General features: G+C 38.2%; 1 protein-coding gene across 1 annotated transcript in view; it reads right to left on the bottom strand.

Moving 5' to 3' along the window:
- Positions 1-19,236, bottom strand: part of snx29 (sorting nexin 29) — a 495,640-nt gene that overhangs the window by 143,336 nt on the left and 333,068 nt on the right. Inside the window, exons 16-17 of the mRNA XM_043711094.1 lie at positions 16,092-16,147; positions 9,726-9,807 (exon numbers count right to left, since the gene is read on the bottom strand). Of these exons, the coding sequence (XP_043567029.1) occupies positions 9,726-9,807; positions 16,092-16,147 (138 nt within the window). The remainder of the gene's footprint in view (positions 1-9,725; positions 9,808-16,091; positions 16,148-19,236) is intronic.

Genomic DNA, 19,236 nt, shown 5'->3' on the forward strand with positions numbered 1-19,236 from the left:
TTAAACTCTCTTTAAACTCCCACATCTGACAAGAAGTACATATCACTGCAAAGGCCATTTTTGCTCCTTCACAATCTACAGACCCAGAAAATAACACCGTCTTATTCCTCTACAAACACTGCCCCAGGTTAAATTAATAGCTATGGTTTATATTTTCGTTTAATCAAGAGACTCATCTCCAAAAACATATAATCAAGAAAGAATCCACTATACTCACTACTGCAGCCTTTCTCTTGGACAGATTTAAAACAACAATTAACTTATCTGAATCTGTGCTGTGAACTTCGCCCAACAGTTCCTCCAAGATTAGTTGTGAATTTCACTATTTGTTAATTTTCCCACATGCACTCCGATGTCCAGCGATACACGAATTCAAACAGCAAAGGCGGTAACTGTGCAGGTTCGTTCTCTCTCTCTCTCTCTCTCTCCTGCACTGTCCTCACCATGTGCTTCCTTTGTCTGCTCTTCTCCCTTTTAAACTGCTGTTGTTTTGACTTTTTTTTTCCAAAGTTCCAAAACAATGCAACAGCATATAAAACAGTAATTGCTGCTCCTGGAATTCTAGGAAATCACCTGCAACACCTAAAATACCTCAAAAAAAAGGAGCAGCTCTTACAGCGAGAAAATTTTCCCGTCCTCCATCTTGGATTACCATATGTGTTTAATATTTTAATGGCATTTCATTATAGCAGAGTACCTTTGATCATGGATGGTGGCACAGGATTTAAAGGGATGAAGCTGTGTAAGACAGGAGATGCTGGAGCTAATTCATTCTACATGTAACATCTTTTCTTGACACCATTCCGAAAGTAATTTTACTAGATTGCTTTCCCATCAATGCAATTCTCATCACAGTGTTTCCAACATTGGTAAAACTTCACATCATTCCCTCAAAACAAGGGGCTTCAAACTCAAGTATTCTCGGCACACAACTGACTGACTCACCAACAGGCAATTCTCGCTCATTCATTTCCAATTCTGTATTGCTTTGATTTCTAGTCCAAAGACACAAACTATTTCAGATCACCTGAAGAATAAAAACAATCTTATGCCTTTTCTTCCATGATTTTTTTTTTATTTACCTCACAGTCCCATCATCTTCCTCTCATATTCCAAATTCTAAAATCAAAATCACCCTGTTACCTGCCTGCCGCTTTATTTTCCTCTTGCTATAAGCTCTGACCTCTTCTGCTACCTATCGATTCTAACTACACCTCTGGATAATTTCCTTACAGCTCTCCCTCACCCTTTAAAATTAATCTTGTCTATGAGATCTACATCCTTCTCTATTGATCCCTTACGCTTCAATTCTTGTTCTTGTTACAGGATACAATATAAGTAGAGGGTTTATCTAATATCCTCTGCTGTGAAATCCTTTTACAAACTTTTGGACTTTCAGACTCAACTGTACCAGCACCCTGAGACAGCCTCCCATCCTCCTTCCTCCATGATCATGAAACATCTAAAACTTCTCTGCTTCTCTCTTTCATTAATTTCCACATCCACTATCTCCATCTACATAAGTTTACTAGATCCAAACTCATCAAATTTTAAAATTCTCCATGATCCTCCAGAGCCTTTTCCCTCTCAATGACTGCAAGCCCCTGCATTTCAAAGCTCTTCTCAACTGCCATAAGAAGCTTTAGCCCTACCCCGCTTTGCTGAAACTTGTCACCTCTTTCTCCATCTTAATGACCCTTTGATCTTTTACTTATAAATTCTGTGTCCAATATATCGTCCCTCACTAGCACTGAAAAAGGAGCAGCGCTCCGAAACCTTGTGTCTTCAAACAAATCTCTTGGGCTATAACCCAGTATTGTGTGATTTTTGACCTATGCCCTCTAGCTTTGTCCATCCTTTCTGTTTTGGAATTCTGTACCTTTTTCACATTTGGAAAGGTGGGATGAATTTTGGAGTTTGGATTTCAACAAAGTGGAATGTGGGTTTTGGTTACTTTGGAGAAGGGTAGTCAAAGAGTTCTTCCACTACATAGTGACTAATCCAACACTGCTCAGAAAGCATGTGGCTGAGGCCTTTGTGATACACAAAGGAAAATTGATAGCACTTTAGAAATTAACAACAAATGGGCAAACATTGAAAGCCATTAGTTTGTTCTCAGTTCAGAATCATTAAAGATTGATTTTAGATTAGAAAACACAGAGCATGAAGATTTTTAGGGCAGTTCAGAGGAGAATTGACTGGTATCAGAAGTAATCACAATTTCTTTTCTTATAGGACTATAAGACAGTTCAGGAAAAACACAGTCAGCTCACTAGAAAAGCTTAGTTCATGCAACTTCTAAACCAGGTTGGTTTGGTTAGAAATCTGAAGGTTTTTAGCACTGAGAAAGCAATGCCCTCAGAGTTGCAGAAAAGTCCACATTGGCAGTTTTAGAAAAAGCTCATCAAATCATCTCCACAATCCACAGCGAAGAAAATGCCAGGAGTTAATCAAATAGAATCCGCAGAAGTAACAGAGTCATAGAGCACGTAAACAGGATCTTCAGTCCAACTTGTCCGCGCCAACCAGATATCAATTCAGTCTGTTTCACCAGCATTTGGCCCATATCCCTCTATACCCTTCCTATTTACATACCCATCCAGATGCCTTTTAAATGTTGTAGTTGTACCAGCCTCCAGCACCTCCTCTGGCAGCTCATTCTATACACAGACCAATCTCTGCATGCAAAGATTGTCCCTTGGGTGAATTTTAGATCTTTCTTCTCTCACCTTAAACTTATGCTCTCTTGCTTTGGACTCCCCCACCCTGGGAAAAAAGACCTTGGCTATCCATTTCCCTCATGATTCTATAAACCTCGGTAAGGTCACACCTCAGCCTCCAACACTCCAGGGAAAATAGCCCCCATCCTGTTCAGCTTCTCCAGACAGCTGCCACCCTCCAATCTTGGCAACATCCTTGTAAATCTTTTCTGAACCCTTTCAAGTTTAACAACATAGCTTTGGCAAATTAACTAAAAGTGACCTCACTAATGTCCTGTACAGCTGCAACATGATCTCCCAACTCCTATACTCAATCCACTGACCAATAAAGGCAAGTTGCAAGATGTAGTGCAATTTTTCTGGACTTGAATTTCTGTGAATTGATGGTAAAGGGAAATAGTTTGAAAAAGTTGCTTTGCTATGTGTTTGAAGATTTGTGAAGTGTCTTTATATCTAAATAGATTGTTTCTATCTTTTGTGAAATAAACGTCTATTGTTAAAGAAACTCAGCAACCTCATCTGACTATGTTGCAGTGACTGATCAACTTGTTCACAACAAATATGATAAAAATATGATCTATCACACTGATTTCATTCTGCGGTCTTACTTATCCAACAGTACCATAAGCTGGGCTCATAACGGAGAAATAAAAGATAATGAAAATTCTAGTTTATTGCTATTGAAACATTATATATCAAATTGGTGTGCTCCTGCTTCCTATATCAAACAACGGGAAATACCTTGGGCACAGTTAAATGTTTTATTTAATAGATTGCAATCCCACCTACCCCCAAACACTCTCACCCCTATGGAATGCTTCAGCAAGATGCATCATTATTGACTGAAGTAGCATCTGTAAGTCCATATTCAGATGAAAAAATGTCTTGAACAGTCACTAGTGTAGACAGTTGCACTGCCATGAAGTGATAGTTGGACTCTGAAGAAAGAAGGTGACAGGAAGATAACATCTTTTGAAATGTGGGTGTGGTGGACAATACTCAGTATCAGCTGGATATATAGGAAGATTGAGAGCAGAAGTTCAGAAATCAAAAAATCTTCCTGACTATAGTTGGAGAAAGAGAGATAGAAAATACGGCCATTAGAAATGAAGACCCAACGCCCTTCACCTGACAATAATTCAAAGAGAAATTGAGGGCAAAAGCAGCAGAGGCAGAAGAAAGAGCAGATCGCTAGATAACATTGAGACATGGACTATGGGGATCTTGAGGAAAGCCAGAAACAGATTAAGAAGATACTAATGGCCCCACAAAAGCTATGATGAAAACAAGCAAACAAACATGAACTGCTCACAGTACTCTTATTAAATACTTTTCTGCACAATTTCTTGGTATGTCTTTTACTCATTTCTATAGCCTTACTTTTAAAACATGTCAGCTTAAATCAGTGATGTGGTTTTTTTCTATATTCTGAGACAACAGGAATTGAACTGAGTATACTATACATTCTCCAGTGAATATCATATCACAACATATCTTAATTGTTCAATTTTGGCTGTCCCAAGTAAAAACAGCAAAAGAAACCCCAAAAAGCTAAGAACCAGTTCACTGACGATTTGGTCTGCAAGTGGAAACTGTTCTTCGGTCACTTACAAAAGAATGAATGTTTTGAAAAATGCTTAGCTGAAGTAAAAACTCACCTCCACAAAAGAAACAGTATAATGGGAAAAAAAAATCAATATCACAAATTTCAGAGGTGCCACATAGCACAATCCATATGATTGTATCTTAAATTCAGTTATGCTTGAGGTTTTGCACAAATGCTGATAATTTTTAGACAACCGAGGCAGAATACACCAAAAGTTGAACCTCTCCACACACAGAAAGCAACTAATTACTCACACAATAACAATTAGTGGCCACATAAGTTACTTTAATTTTGAGCAGCCCCGTCCAAATAACTAAGCTCTTTGAATTTTGCTCAGAATCATCTAAGCATAGCACTTTATAAAGTCAGATCTGCACCTTCAAACAGTAGTTAATATATACAAGGAAAAGAAACTTGGACTGTAACCCTACCGCAGAGATGTTAACTGAAGACCACAGACTTCCAACACTAATCTGCAATCACTGAATCCAAATTTAGTACAACACATTTCCTCAGAAGCTAGATTCTGAAAAAACAAATATGTTGTCTTTTCCAATCACTAAAGTGAGTTTCTTTCAGCAGATGCTGCTTACATATGGTTGCCGCACGTTCTAGTCAACACTTAAAATGGTTCATAACGTTGTTGCACTTTTTTTCTTTGTGTATGACTTTAAGAACAGAAGATGTCATCACAGTTATAATGTCAATTCCCCTATGTCCAATGTTCTGCTGATGACCAAGTGTAACTCCAAGATGTTGCCTGTAAATGTGAGTACGGACAAGATGTTATTATAAGCTCCACAGTTTGGTCAAGGTTATTGTAGTTAACAGCCAGGTAAAGTTTGAGGTGTCTTTTGTACATCAGGTGCCTATTCCGACCATGTACAGTCCATATTTTATTGAGGATTGTCAACATGCTCCAGGGGCAAATTGATAATTAAGAAGTTAGGTCAGAAACAACATGTTTATGTGGGAAGGTGTTTTTGACCCAAGCTGTCATCCAGGTTTCATCATTGTTATAGTGTTGCAGATGTTCAATTCACGTCCAGAGGGTGTTTCATTGAGTTTTGTTGCATTGGAAAGTGGCTATGAGAGACGTAACCGTGTAAATTAGTTTGGATGGAGGTGAAGAGACAGAAATAGAGAGTATACATGAGTCATGTAGTGAAATATTGTGTTGTTTGAAAGAAAAAGTAGGTTTGGGACAATTATCTTTATTCAAAGTACTCTTGCATAAGAAATCACAGACCTCAAATAAATAATTTTTCTCACAGCATGGTGTATTTTTGTTGATTTATTGTGTTCCAACTCATGACAGCATATTACCCTCGGTCAACAGTTTATGCCACAAAGTTCTGCAAAACAGAATCATTTGCTAATCAAGGATAAATCATCAAAAATGAAGTCAAAGTGCACATCAGAAACCCGATGTTTCATACATTTAGCTAAATGATGAAAGGGTGTAATCATAATCCAAATACAATGGCAAAGCTTGTTTGAAGGGGATTTTCATGGCAAACTGTAAATAGTTACTCTCTAAAACTGACCATGACTTCAGGATCTAGCACAAATTAGTGCAAGAATTCTTAAGTTGGATTCTGCTACTCACTGCTCCTCCAGGCTGCACTCCAGACACCATGCTTCCTCACTCCATATGGCAAAAACTTAATCTTTCTTCTTGCACAACTATGTTGGAAAACTCATTAAATATCACAGATTGTTTAATGAGCATTCTTAATGGCATTCTTAGTGACAACCACTGTTAAAAAATGTATCGGATATGAAAAATAATATTGTATTTTTGGATTATCATTAAAGATCCCATTAAGATTAAGTAGTTCGCTTTTTTTTAAACTAAGCTATTTTCAAAAACAATTATTAAAGATTTTTAACATTTCAGCTTCTACGGTCATCCTATTGTATGGCCTACTTTTCTTTTTATTTTGCTATTTGCAAAATGCTTAACACATGATTTGAATAGCTGTCTGAGTGAATTCGTTAAGGCTACTTGGAAAGCTTAATGACAACAAAACTTCTCCAGATAGTAAGTTTCCATTAAAGAGTACTGTAATTCACTGTATGTTGGGTGCAGGTCAGATTCTCACCAAGGAGATTGCTGTTTTCTCAACAAGACTTTGTTCAAAGTCAGCAGCAAGAAAACTCCTTGGATGCTGCCTGAACTGCTGTGCTCTTCCAGCACCACTGATCCAGAATCTGGTTTCCAGCATCTGCAGTCATTGTTTTTACCTTTACTTTGCTGTTGACTGCAAATCCTAGGGGACTATAACAATTGTAAACAAATACTGAGCATAACTAAAGTGTTGATATAAGTACCCTTTCAAATCCTTTTCAAATAGATATTGCAAAGATGACACAGGACTTGACTCATTGGCCAATGTCATGTGTCACATCAATTGCTTAGTTGTTGCTTAGACTATACTTGAATTAGGTAGCAAGATCACATGAATCCTGAATAACACTTAACTGTGAAAGTAGACAACATACCAAGCATTACAAATATTCACAACAAAGGAAAATTTGGAAGGGTAAAACTGTAAAATCAGTGATTCTGATAAGATTTAATACTGAGGCTTTGAGATATTTTAAAAATTAAATAAAAGCATTCAACCATGTTTTTTCCAAAGGGGATGTCACAGAGGTTCACCAGAATAATTCATGGAATGGTGAGACTGTCACATGAGGGGAGGTTGAGGAAACTTTATTTGTTGGTCTGCATCCTTCAGAGTTTAGTAGAATAAAACATGATACAACATTATTAAAGAGCAGATGTAGAAAGAATGTTTCTCTTGGTTAGAGAGTGTAGAACCAGGGGACACAGCCTTAGAATAATGGAGAAGACCATTTGGGACTGAGAGGAGAGGATAAAGAACCTTTGGTATTCTCTGCCTCATGAGGTCATGGAGGCTCCGCTTTTGAGACTAGTCAAGGTAGAGATTGATAGATTTCTAGATAAAAATGACATGAAGAAATTTGGGAAGAGTGTGGAAAAATGACTTTGAGATGGATGAGCAGCCATGATCTAGAATAATTCTAGGTCTACTCCTATATTCCTATTGCACCAATTCAAGAATTCACTCGATGAGGCAGCCTCTTTATTCATAAAAAAATGTGGATGTAACCCATCTTAAACAAAGTTAACCTTCATGTAAGACTACAGTTGGGCTTGCCCATTGGCGTATTATGAAAGAACATTGCATGTTTTGCTAAGCTGTCAACTTATCAGCTGATTTTGAATTTTCTTCTCATGAGTTTTTTTTGTCTATTAACATTGCTGATCAGAAAATTGCATCAACACATCTGCAAGGCTTCATTGATGTGATCTGCAAAGCGTGGACCCAAGAATTTCCAAACTTTGTGAGAAAAAGTGCCACTATTATGTCAAGTTTACCACTATTTTTGCAATTACTTCCATTATTGATAGGTTTTCCTAAAAGCCCACTTCTGAGATACTCAGGGAATAAAGTTTTCTGTTGATATTGATCAGTGTCCCTTGATGAATTTTTCATTCTCTCATCTGAAGAAGCAGAGTATATGAACAGGTAGAGAGTCAAAGCTTCGGTTGTGACCGCAGTCTTATGAATCAAAATCCATGGTACAGTCACTTGGTTACGTCAAAAAAATATTTGTCAGATCTGGAGTCACATATAACAATCCATGTGGACAACCAACAATACTGTAAACACCAAAATCTCTATTCTATGAAAAAGCAAACATGCACACAAAAAAAATCTATTTTAAAAGATGCCCAATGGGATTGTGTGCACCCTGTCAGAACACAGAAGGTGTCTCCCCTCAAGAAAGATGAGAATCAGTAATTAATGATTAAGAACTGCTAACAGACATATAACTTTTAAAAAAGGAACTGGACAAGATAAAGTGTGGTGCTGGAAAAAGCGCAGCAGGTCAGGCAGCATCTGAGGAGCAAGAGAATCGAGGTTTTGGGCAGGACTTCCATTCAGATGAAGGATCCTGCCTGAAATGTTGATTCTCCTGCTCGTCAGATGCTGCCTGACCTACTGTGCTTTTTCCAGCGCCACACTCTATCTACTCTGACTCTCCAGCATCTGCAGTCCTCACTATCTCCTAAAAAAGTAACTAAAATGACAAAACCAAATCTAAAAGTAAAATTAGCATAAATACCTATTTATAGAGATAGAATTGTCTGAAGATATATGTGCATTTATTGATCATTCAGTCCAATTATGTGAACTGGCTACCAACAAATTTCAGTTTTCTGTATACCATAGGTGAGACCACATGAGAATATTAGCCAATTATATTTGGAACAGACCAGTTCAGTGCTGTTCACCCAAGAAACAGTCTTATGTGTACACTTTCTGCTAGTCTGAAGTGAGATAAGAAATCACCTACTGTCCTAGTTATTGTAGCGGACAGTGAGGATTGTTGGCTCATTAAAATATTATCAATGAGGATTTATCCTAAGTTCACATTTTAACAAAAATATATAATTCACTCACAAACATCCAGGGAACAACAATGCTGAAAAGCAGCAAACAGATTAGATAAATGTTAGAGGAATAATTTGATAAAAGTATTGAGAAATTAGATTCATACACATAGGTCCAATAGCCAGCACCATCAATGTTAAGATGGGCTGAATAGCATGTTTCTGTATCAAAGTTTATATAATTTTATAATTTCCAGCACCAACATATTGGACAAAGCCCAGAAAGTGTCACTCATGTCTCTGAGCTCTAAATTACTGAACAACTTCACAGTGGTGAAATTGCTTCGCAGAAACTGAAGATATGGCAGGTGAACATGAGTCAAGGTCTAAAAAATGCTATGAGCAAAATTATATAGATAACAGCAAAACCTTCACTCAGCACCAAAGCACAACAGTTTAAAATGTTCCAATGTGTTTACAATTAAGAGCTATGGAAAAGAAACAGAATTGTTTCTATAAAATTGGAGACATTAGCTAGAAAAAGATAAACAAACTCCAGATGTCACATTGTTTCCTGTATTCCTGAAGCTAGAATGGCAAGTGGACAGCAGCAAATCAAGGGTGGTGGAGGAGATGTCAATATCAATAAATACTTGCTATCTTTTTCCTGATTGCAGAAAGTCCTTTCAAAAAAGCTTTCCCACCAGAACATATGCAAAGGAAATTACATATGGTCTGTGGAAGCAGAAACCGAATGAAACAAACTGTTTATCTTACAGCCATTAAAATGCATGCAACTATTTCTGCTAATTCAGACAATTTTTTTTAAGGTGGGTGGTCTGTGGGACTAGAAGACGGGCAGTGTGTTAATGTGGCATTATGAAAGTCAGGTGCATTTTGCAGATTTTATCAGTTTGACCAACACGCAGTAAAGATACAACGTTTTATTGCATGAAACTTTGACTCATACCTGGTAAACATGAAATGCATTAGCAGCTCGTCCACGTAGAAATACCGTTGGAATCCAAACATTTATCAATGCACAGTGAGCCCTAACACAAACAAAGTGATCCACAGTAAATTTCAAAGGAAAGTGCAAAGTTTACAAAACAAAATTAGAGACAAAATAATCAAGGGATGTAATTTCATTTAGAGTAATTGAAGTGAGCCTCTAAATAATATGTCCAGGATATGTAACATGACAGCTGGCAAGCTGGATCAGCCTCAATAAAGCTTTTCTCACTTCATTTCTAAACTAATCTGCTTACGAAATTTCTAACTTACCATTTTCAGCAAGTAATACAAATGCTGCACATTGCACAGTTGACAATAAAACATTCTGTGAAAATGCAAAAAGGTCAGAGGCCTAAAGAGTGCTAATACTGCTAAAGCATAAGGAATCCACATCACTTGAATTTAAAGATTTGTAAGGAATCAATGAATGAATACAAACATCAGGAGATCTTACAGTTCACAAAGGTGGGACTATTTTAATAGTTCACACATTCATTTGAAACAAAATAAGTGCGCTTGTAGTAGAAATTGCTGTTTGTTTCTCATAACATTTCATTTAAAGCAGCTTGCAGGCATGACATATTCATGATTTCTGAAGAGAAACACTGCCTGATGACATGCCAACTATGCAATTTTTTGGTTGTCTTAAGTGCATCCATTGTTTCCAAATATGTTCAGCACAGTACTCATTGCAAGGAGGATTTCTGCGATTGACAGAAAACCTAACCCTGCTGAGAAAGATAGCCGAGGTAGATGAAGTCAGCATTGTAATCAAATTCCAGAATGTGATGGGTTGTCCTTCTGTCACAGCAGGAATGGAAATGGATTTGAAAAGCAGCTACATCCTTTAGTATGGATATTAACCATCATACTGAATAATAGACATCTTCCCACTGTTAATGGAAAACAGCTCTGTGATAATGCTTCAGTTAACATTCATTTAATTCAGCTAAAGCTTAAGTATTATATAAATAAAAATTGTTGTACAGCTTTACAGTTGTAAACTCAAACACATTGTTGTAATATTTTCAACCACAGCTCATTATGGTTTTGTCAAAATGGTTTCAATTCCAGGCAATGTGTAATTGCTGCTTCGAGGAATGAAGCATTCTGCTAAGTGACTTTGTCAGTCTGCGCAGGGTACGACCCAACAAGATTCATCCTTTTTCCCCACAGGGTCTCAAGGATGCTACATACTGACCACTTCCTGATGGACTAGTGGTCAAAGGTGTTTTCCTTTGCAAATTTCTCCACGAAGGACAGGTGGTACATAATGGTCCAACTACTTGGAACGTTCCACAGCACTGAGGCCAGTCCCAACCATTGCAACACCAGGGACTGCTTGTTGCCCATCCATGGTTACTCTTGAAAAGGTGGTGGTGAGCTGCATTCATGCAGTCCTTGGGGTGGTTGGTACACACACAGAAGTGGCAGAATGCGAACTCCAGGAATTTGACCCAGGGTAAGGGAAAAAATGGCAATGCATTTCCAAATCCATTTGGGTCTGTGGCCTGGAGGGAAATTTGTAGGCGATGGTGTTCCATGTATCTGCTACCGTTGATGGTATACAATTATTATTCCAGAGCTGGGAGGATTGCTTGGCTACAGTTAGCACTTAGCATCCCAGTAAAACCATGTTTTACCTCATTAAATAGTTATATTTTGGGGGAATTATAGCAGCCGTATCGCAGCCTAAAAAGGAAGCAAGCTGCTGTCAGTTCACTGATATTTAAAGATTGCCATTCAGCAGAGACTTCTATGGAGGTGTAGATAATCAATGACGGCAACTGACTAGATGTTCACTTTTAACAGACATGTAGGACCAGAAGTTGCTGTTGTTCCACAGGGTAGAAAATGCTGAGAGTTATGTCATCATTACAAGTGCAAAATCCCGAGCTGCAGTGACAATCCAGGTACCAGCAGTCTTGCAATATTTTGCCTTTTCTCTCCACTCCAATCAATGGTTCGAAGAGCAATCAAAATAGCACCAAAGTAAAATTGAAGGAATTTTCCCTCAAATTTAAAAGAATTTGAAACAATGCAATAAGTAAGAAGCAATGAGCACTGAAGCAGCTAGATATTCTGAGAAGTGGATATATTGCATGTGTATTGGAATATGAACATTGAGATAATGCATTAATGTTAATGCAACTCCATAAATAGTGCTGCAATGCAACCCAATACAATGTGATGAATACAACCCAATTGAATTGCAGTAACCTATTAGGATGAAAAATGATGTGGTGCGATTGAACTGGAGACAAAACTAAATATAATGAGAAAAGCAATGTAATTGGATGAAATGAATACAATTCAATATGCTGAAAAATTATGCAATGTACTTGAGCTAGCGTCTACTATCGTGAGAAGTGATGCAGTGCAGTGATTTTGCAAGAACGCTAAATTGTAAGGGAAATACATTGGACCAAAGGACCAATAAAATGAAAATTAGTGAAAATTGCACACACTAATATAACTCAATACAATATAATCAAGCTCTTGTAATGAAATTTCATGAGTCACAAGCCACCGAAGCAATTGCAATGCAAATGAAGAGATATATGACAAGTGCCATGAATAAAGATTTTCAATATGAAAGGATGCGAATACAAGATGCAAAATGGACTTCTGACAGGATTTGAAGTGCTGAGCTGAATCAGAAAGAGCTACAACTGAGAATCAGTACAATGGGGTTCAAATCAAAGCTTTATAACAGATGAGATACAAAGAGAGCTGGAATGCAAATGGAACACACACTCACGTGATCATTACAGACAGACTAATGAGTTTGGCCAGTAACAAGAACTGATAACAAATTAGAATAATACAACATTTTATAAGGTGGCAAATGTGCATTTGTTGCAAACTAATTTTTTATAGACAATCCAATTGGGGGGGGAGAGAAAAGATTTTGCAGGTTAAGTACTACTGTTTAATTAGTCAAAAGTATTCTGCTACTGGATTTGTGAATTAATGTATTACTTCTCAAAGATACAAAAGTCTTTTGAATATTAATAATAGAATTTAACTTCTGCTAAGAAAAAGAATGCTATCAAAACCAAGATACTTGCTGCCGAGGAAGTGAAAATTCAATTTTATTTTTAACATGCTATGCGAAGAAGTTAGAAATAGTAATGTAGGCTAAAAGATTATGATTTATGCTTAGGTGTGTTGCTGTCTACTGTAAACTGCTATAGCCCGCATGAATTTGAGCTCAGAGATGAAAAATAGATTAAGGAATAAGATTCAGACAAGCAGTCAATCAAATAATAAAAGCAGTGGCAAATCGAAACACTTATTTGTGCAAATGGAAATACAAAATGAATAGTACAAAATGCATAAGTGTTAAAGATAGGAAATTACCAACAACAATAAGTAAATGCAGAGAATAGAGATCAACAAACTGGAGGTTTGGCCAAGATTATCTTCCACCAAAATGAATTCAATCAAAATGTGACAAACACTACAGCTGATCAAGAGATTTCCAGCAGATTTCAAAATTAAAATATGAAACCTTGAGTTATTTAATTTGACAAGCTAGTAAATTGGCAGCAATTACCTAAAATAACTGAAGTCCAGAAGGCAAAAACAATACTAAGCTTGAGTAATTGATCACCAATGTGAAAATCAAAATTAAACACATTACATAACACAATGTCACTTTCGTACTCATAAGAAATTATAGTGTCACTGATACAGATCATAAAATATCACTTAGAATGCTATTTATTATCATATGATGCACATTTGCCAGATCTGGATTATACCGTTAATTTAAAAAATTATTGAGGAATAAGTAGCAACAGTATCCATCCTGCCATGCTTGAAATAAGGTCTTCATTCCCCTGTGAAATAAAGATGCACCAAAACACCACTTGCATCATTTTCTGCATCATACACAAATTAAGTAATAGTACATTTATGAACTATGGTTTTATGGGTAGATATTAGAGGGTTTGGTGTCAGTGTGCTGAGTCAGACAATATTGCCAAATTACAAAATGCTCACATAAATGCACATCCAAAATCAGTTTGTACTGTAACAAGAATACCGATTCACACTATTCAAAGGAACAGTACAACGTTATCAGGTTGCCATAAATCTCTTTAAAATGGTTATGCAGGGATGTAAATGGCAAAACAAAACTCTGGAAACCCAGTGATTATTTCTGGACCTCCTCTTGGCTGCATCAGGTGCATTATTTCATAAACAAAAATAGGAATTTCTGGAGATCTCAGTAGGTCAGGCAGCATCTGTGGAGAGGAAACAGAGTTAAAGTTTCGGGTCCAGCGACCTTTCTTCAGAGCGGACCCAAAACATTAACTCTGCTCTCTCTCCATAGATACCGCCAGACATGCTTAGTTTCTCCAGCAATTCCAGTATTTTGTTTCGGATTTCAGGCATCCGCAGTCCTTTTTTTGGTTAGCATTATTTAATAATATTATTTAATAAAAGCAAGATGCTAAAGATATTGGATGCATTCCTATGGCGCTCTTGGGGGCTATTTGGCAGGGGACATAAAATTGGGCACTGTTACGGCAACCTGCAACTAACACCTACTCACTACCTAATAATTTAACTTGCAGCTGGGGAGGGGCAGTGAAGCCCAATTAAGGCTCTTAAATAGCCAAGTATGGGAATGGATTGGCCTAGTGGTATTATCACTAGATTATTTCATTCAGAAACACAGCTAATCTTCTGGAGACCCAGGTTCAAACCCCACTATGGCAGATGGTGGAGTCTGAATTCAATAAAGACTCTGGAATTAAGAGTCGAATGATGACCATGAAACCATTGTAAATTGTCAGAAAAAACCCAAATGGTTCACTAATGTCCTTTAGGGAAGTACATCTTATATCTTTACATTGTCTGGCCTATATGCGACTCCAAACCCAAAGCAATGTGGTTGACTCTTAACTGCTGTCTGGGCAATAAATGCTATACTAGCCTGAGGAGACTGCAGACTTGCTGTAAAGTCCAGCTCTGCAGCATCCTTTTTTAGGGAGTTCCTGCTTTTTCAGCATTGGCCATCGCTCCCAGTGGCACCTCTAGATCAAGAGAGTGCCTGGTCATTTAAAAGCCCAGCTCTTCACAGATGGGTTGGAGGTCCTGATGAAGTAGTATAGCTGCAGGAAGACTTAGTCATGCATGCTTACCCTTGACTTTTCAGACTGGGGTTGAGGTTGAAGAGTAGGGGGAGTGAGACAAAACCACCAGCTCCACAATTTCAAAATTACTTACCTGTAGCGGGCATCGGTGTTTTGTTTTCTCTCTCCTTCACAGAAAGAGCAGGAGCAGCAGAGGCTGTACTGCGCTGTATTCTTCTATGTTCTATGTTCTATGTTCTATAAAATGTTAGCATTAATGTCATACCTTTTGGTCTTTCTGGTCCACAGAACCTAACACAATCAAATCAGTAGGGTGCAACTAAGTCTGTAATGATATCTTTAAGAACAAAAGGTAAATCTTTGATCCACTTCTTGCGTCTCCAAACTGTCAGTTCCAATTTCACATCTTATTGAATCACAGTAAGGACTGCCCCAGCTCCATGTTTCCCTGACTTATTTGACTCATCACAAATCACACTATTGTTCTTCCTCAAAATAACTTCCTTTCTCAGACTACCACTACTTTCATCTTACGACTAAAACTTTGCTGTCCTAGCAAACTACTGTTCTTCAGAAATCCGGAGTGATCAGTTTATTGATTTGAAACCTTTCTCATTCTAAATAGTGGCAGATCTTTGACACAGTGAAGCCCAAAATGTCAGTGGGATACATTTTGGTTTACAGACCTGAGACTTTGGGGTGGCACAGTGGTTAGCATTGCTGTCTCACAGCACCAGAAACCCAGGTTCAATTCCAGCCTCAGGTGACTGTGTAGAGTTTCCACATTCTCTGCATGGCTGCATGGATTTCCTCCAGGTGCTCTGGTTTCCTCCCACAGTCCAAATATATGCAGATTAGGTGAACTGGCCATGCTAAATTGCCTATAGTGGGATGTGTAGTTTAGGTGCATTAGTCAGGGGAAATGCAGAGTAATAGGGTAGGGGAATGGATCTACGTGGATTACTCTTCAGAATGTCAGTGTGATGTGTTGGGCCAAATGGCCTGTTTCCACACTGTACGGATACTATGCTTTTATGAAATTATCTGTTAATAAAAGATAATCCATCAATCAACATGTGATCTTTCTTCGCCACAGGAACACTCAAATAGATCCTGAAACAAAGCTAGTATTGATGGCTGAGGTGACAAAATACAATTCAAGTATTTCAATAAGAAAGAGTTATAAGAATTATGGCAAGCAAAAGGCAACTTACATTTCAAAATCTGATAAACTTTGATCCTCAGAGGTTTGACTTAAATCACCAGGAACCTATTAAAGGAAAGAAAATGATCTTCAACTTGAGCAATTTGATACTTCACAAATTGAAAGTGGTATAATCTATAGATTATAATGTTTGCACTCTAATGCAAGAAGATAGATAACAGTCCTGAACATAATTAACTTTTAAACAGTGTAAATGGCAAATGGCAATATATAGAAACAAAATTTTAAGTGCAGAATAGCAAATATGAACTTTGCTAGGAAGATTCTTTATCTGTCACCGAACACCAAAGGAAGCTTTCGCAGCAACATTTAGTTGCAGCCCCAATTATGCTTGTCAAAGAATATCAGAGTTTCATTCAGGAAATCTTGGGTTCTAATCACTGTCTGAGTAGATGATGAAAAATTTGAAACAGAATCCCTAACAGAGCACTTAAAATTAATAAATGGAGCTATATTGCACAAAATATTTGTCACAGATATACCAAAATGGCAAAAACAAAAGCGTCCAAGCCTTGACCCAACTATATAAGACCAAATACAGCGGATACTGGAAATCTGAAACAGAGAACACTGGAGAAACTCAGCAGGTCTATCATCATCTGCGGAGAGGGAGAAAAAATTAACATTTTAAGTCCAGTATGGCTCTTTTTCTGGACCCATCTATGTTATTTAGTAGCACCTGGATTGCAGTGGTCAAGGGAGCAGCTCACTATCAACTACTCAAGGGCAACTAAGGACACGCAATAAATGATGGTCCAGCCAGTGAAGACCTCGTCCATCAAATGAATAAAAGAGCATAAAAATATGTGCAGGGTGCACTCAGTAACTCATCGCCATAAAAGTCTCTGAACTAAACTAATGAAACTATCAGAACTAAACTATCAGAACTAAACTATCAGTAGGTCCACATAGATTACATTCTTTCCCTAGAGGAAGACACTTCATTTATCCTGCAGGGAATGCCCTGCTTAATGTGAAGTTTTACAAGCTTACAAGCAATAAACTAAACACCATTGATCCTGCTAGAGTCATAATATCATCAGGACCTTGGCTTGAGGGTTTATCGAGATACAAATGTAATATTGTGTAGAGTATAATAGTCAACCATCTTAGCCAGGTATAGAACATAGCTTCCACAGCAAGTGTGGTTAGCGTAGAAGGTGACAGTTATGAAGGAAGGTTAAAAATGAAAGCAATAAATAGATGTGACCAACAGGGCATTTGGCCCATAATGTGAAAATAGCTTAATATCTGTGTAGATGAAAATTTTGATGTGTGGCAGAGACAAACAGCTTTAGATTTGATTGTTAGGACTCTATGCCAAGCAATACAAAATAGTGGTCATTTAAGAGAACTTAAGAAGGGAGGATTCATAAAATGGGCAAGGGAATCTCAATGTGCAATTCATACGCATTCAATATAATACCAATTGTATTTCACCTGCTCATTAACATGATTGCTGTGCAGAGTTGTATCGTTGTATGCTAGCATTGCTTAAAGCTTGCATGCACTGTTTTGAGAAAACACGCCTGGTTGGCTGTAGTTCTTGACATCCTTCAGTCCATCTCGTCCGTGGCCAAAATTATTTTCATTGAAACAAGATATGTTCTTTTGAGATGAATGATTTTGCAGAACCTTTCAAGCATTTAGTTTGAAACAAGAACTTTTAATCTTGATTCGGAGATGCCGGTGTTGGACTGGGGTGTACAAAGTTAAAAATCACACAACACCAGGTTATAGTCCAACAGGTTTAATTGGAAGCACTCTAGCTTTCGGAGCGACGCTCCTTCATCAGGTGATTGTGGAGGGCTCGATCGTAGCACAGAATTTATAGCAAAAATTTGCAGTGTGATGTAACTGAAATTATACATTGAAGAACTGCTTGTCTGTTAAGCCTTTCATCTGTTGGAATATAGTGATAGTTTCACTTCTTTCATGTGTAAATCACAAAACCTGATGATCCCACTGAGCCCACTGATGAACTAGAACAGTCATCACAGGGATCTGTAGAGGAGCGACCAAAGAAGGTGTCAACATGGACCCCACCGGAGGGCCACTGCCCTGGGCTTGACATGTATGCTCAAACTGTCAGGAAATATATAAATGCCAGATTCATCAGCCGTACCCATAAGGTAGAGCAAAACATCACCCGTTCCTAACGCAATGCCATCCAGGCTCTCAAAACCAATCACAACATTGTCATCAAACCAGCAGATAAAGGAGGAGCTGTTGCCATTCAGAATAGAACAGATTACTGCAAGGAAGTGTACCGACAACTGAACAACCAGGAACACTACAGGCAACTACCAGCTGATCCGACCAAAGAACATACCCGAGAATTAAACACACTGATCAGAACTTTGGATCCAGCCCTTCAGAGCTCCCTACGTGCCCTCATCTCACGTACTTCTCGTGTAGGCGACTTCTACTGCCTTCCCAAGGTACACAAAGCCAACACACCGGGACGTCCCATCGTGTCGGGAAATGGGACCCTATGTGAGAATCTCTCTGGCTATGTAGAATGCATCTTGAAACCTATTGTACAGGGGATCTCCAGCTTCTGTCGCGACACTACGGATTTCTTACAGAAACTCAGTACCCATGGACCAGTCGAACCGGGAACATTCCTCGTCACAATGGACGTTTCCGCACTCTACACCAGCATCCCTCACAAGGATGGCATCGCAGCAACAGCCTCAGTACTCAACACCAACAACTGCCAGTCTCCAAACACCATCCCACAACTCATCCGCTTTATCCTCGATCATAACGTCTTCACCTTTGACAACCAATTCTTCATCCAGACACACGGAACAGCCATGGGGACCAAATTTGCACCCCAATATGCCAACATTTTTATGCACAGGTTCAAACAAGATTTCTTCTCTATGCAGGATCTCCAACCGACATTGTACACCAGGTACATTGATGACATTTTCTTCCTCTGGACCCATGGCGAGGAGTCACTGATAAAACTACACAGTGACATCAATAAGTTTTATCCCACCATCAAACTCACCATGGACAACTATCGACTGTCTGTCTCATTCTTGGAAACGTGCGTCTCCATCAAGGACGGACACCCCAGCACCACACTCTACCGCAAACCCACAGACAACCTCACAATGCTACAC

Source organism: Chiloscyllium plagiosum, chromosome 21, assembly GCF_004010195.1.
Source record: "Chiloscyllium plagiosum isolate BGI_BamShark_2017 chromosome 21, ASM401019v2, whole genome shotgun sequence".
NCBI classification, from domain to species: Eukaryota; Metazoa; Chordata; class Chondrichthyes; order Orectolobiformes; family Hemiscylliidae; genus Chiloscyllium; species Chiloscyllium plagiosum.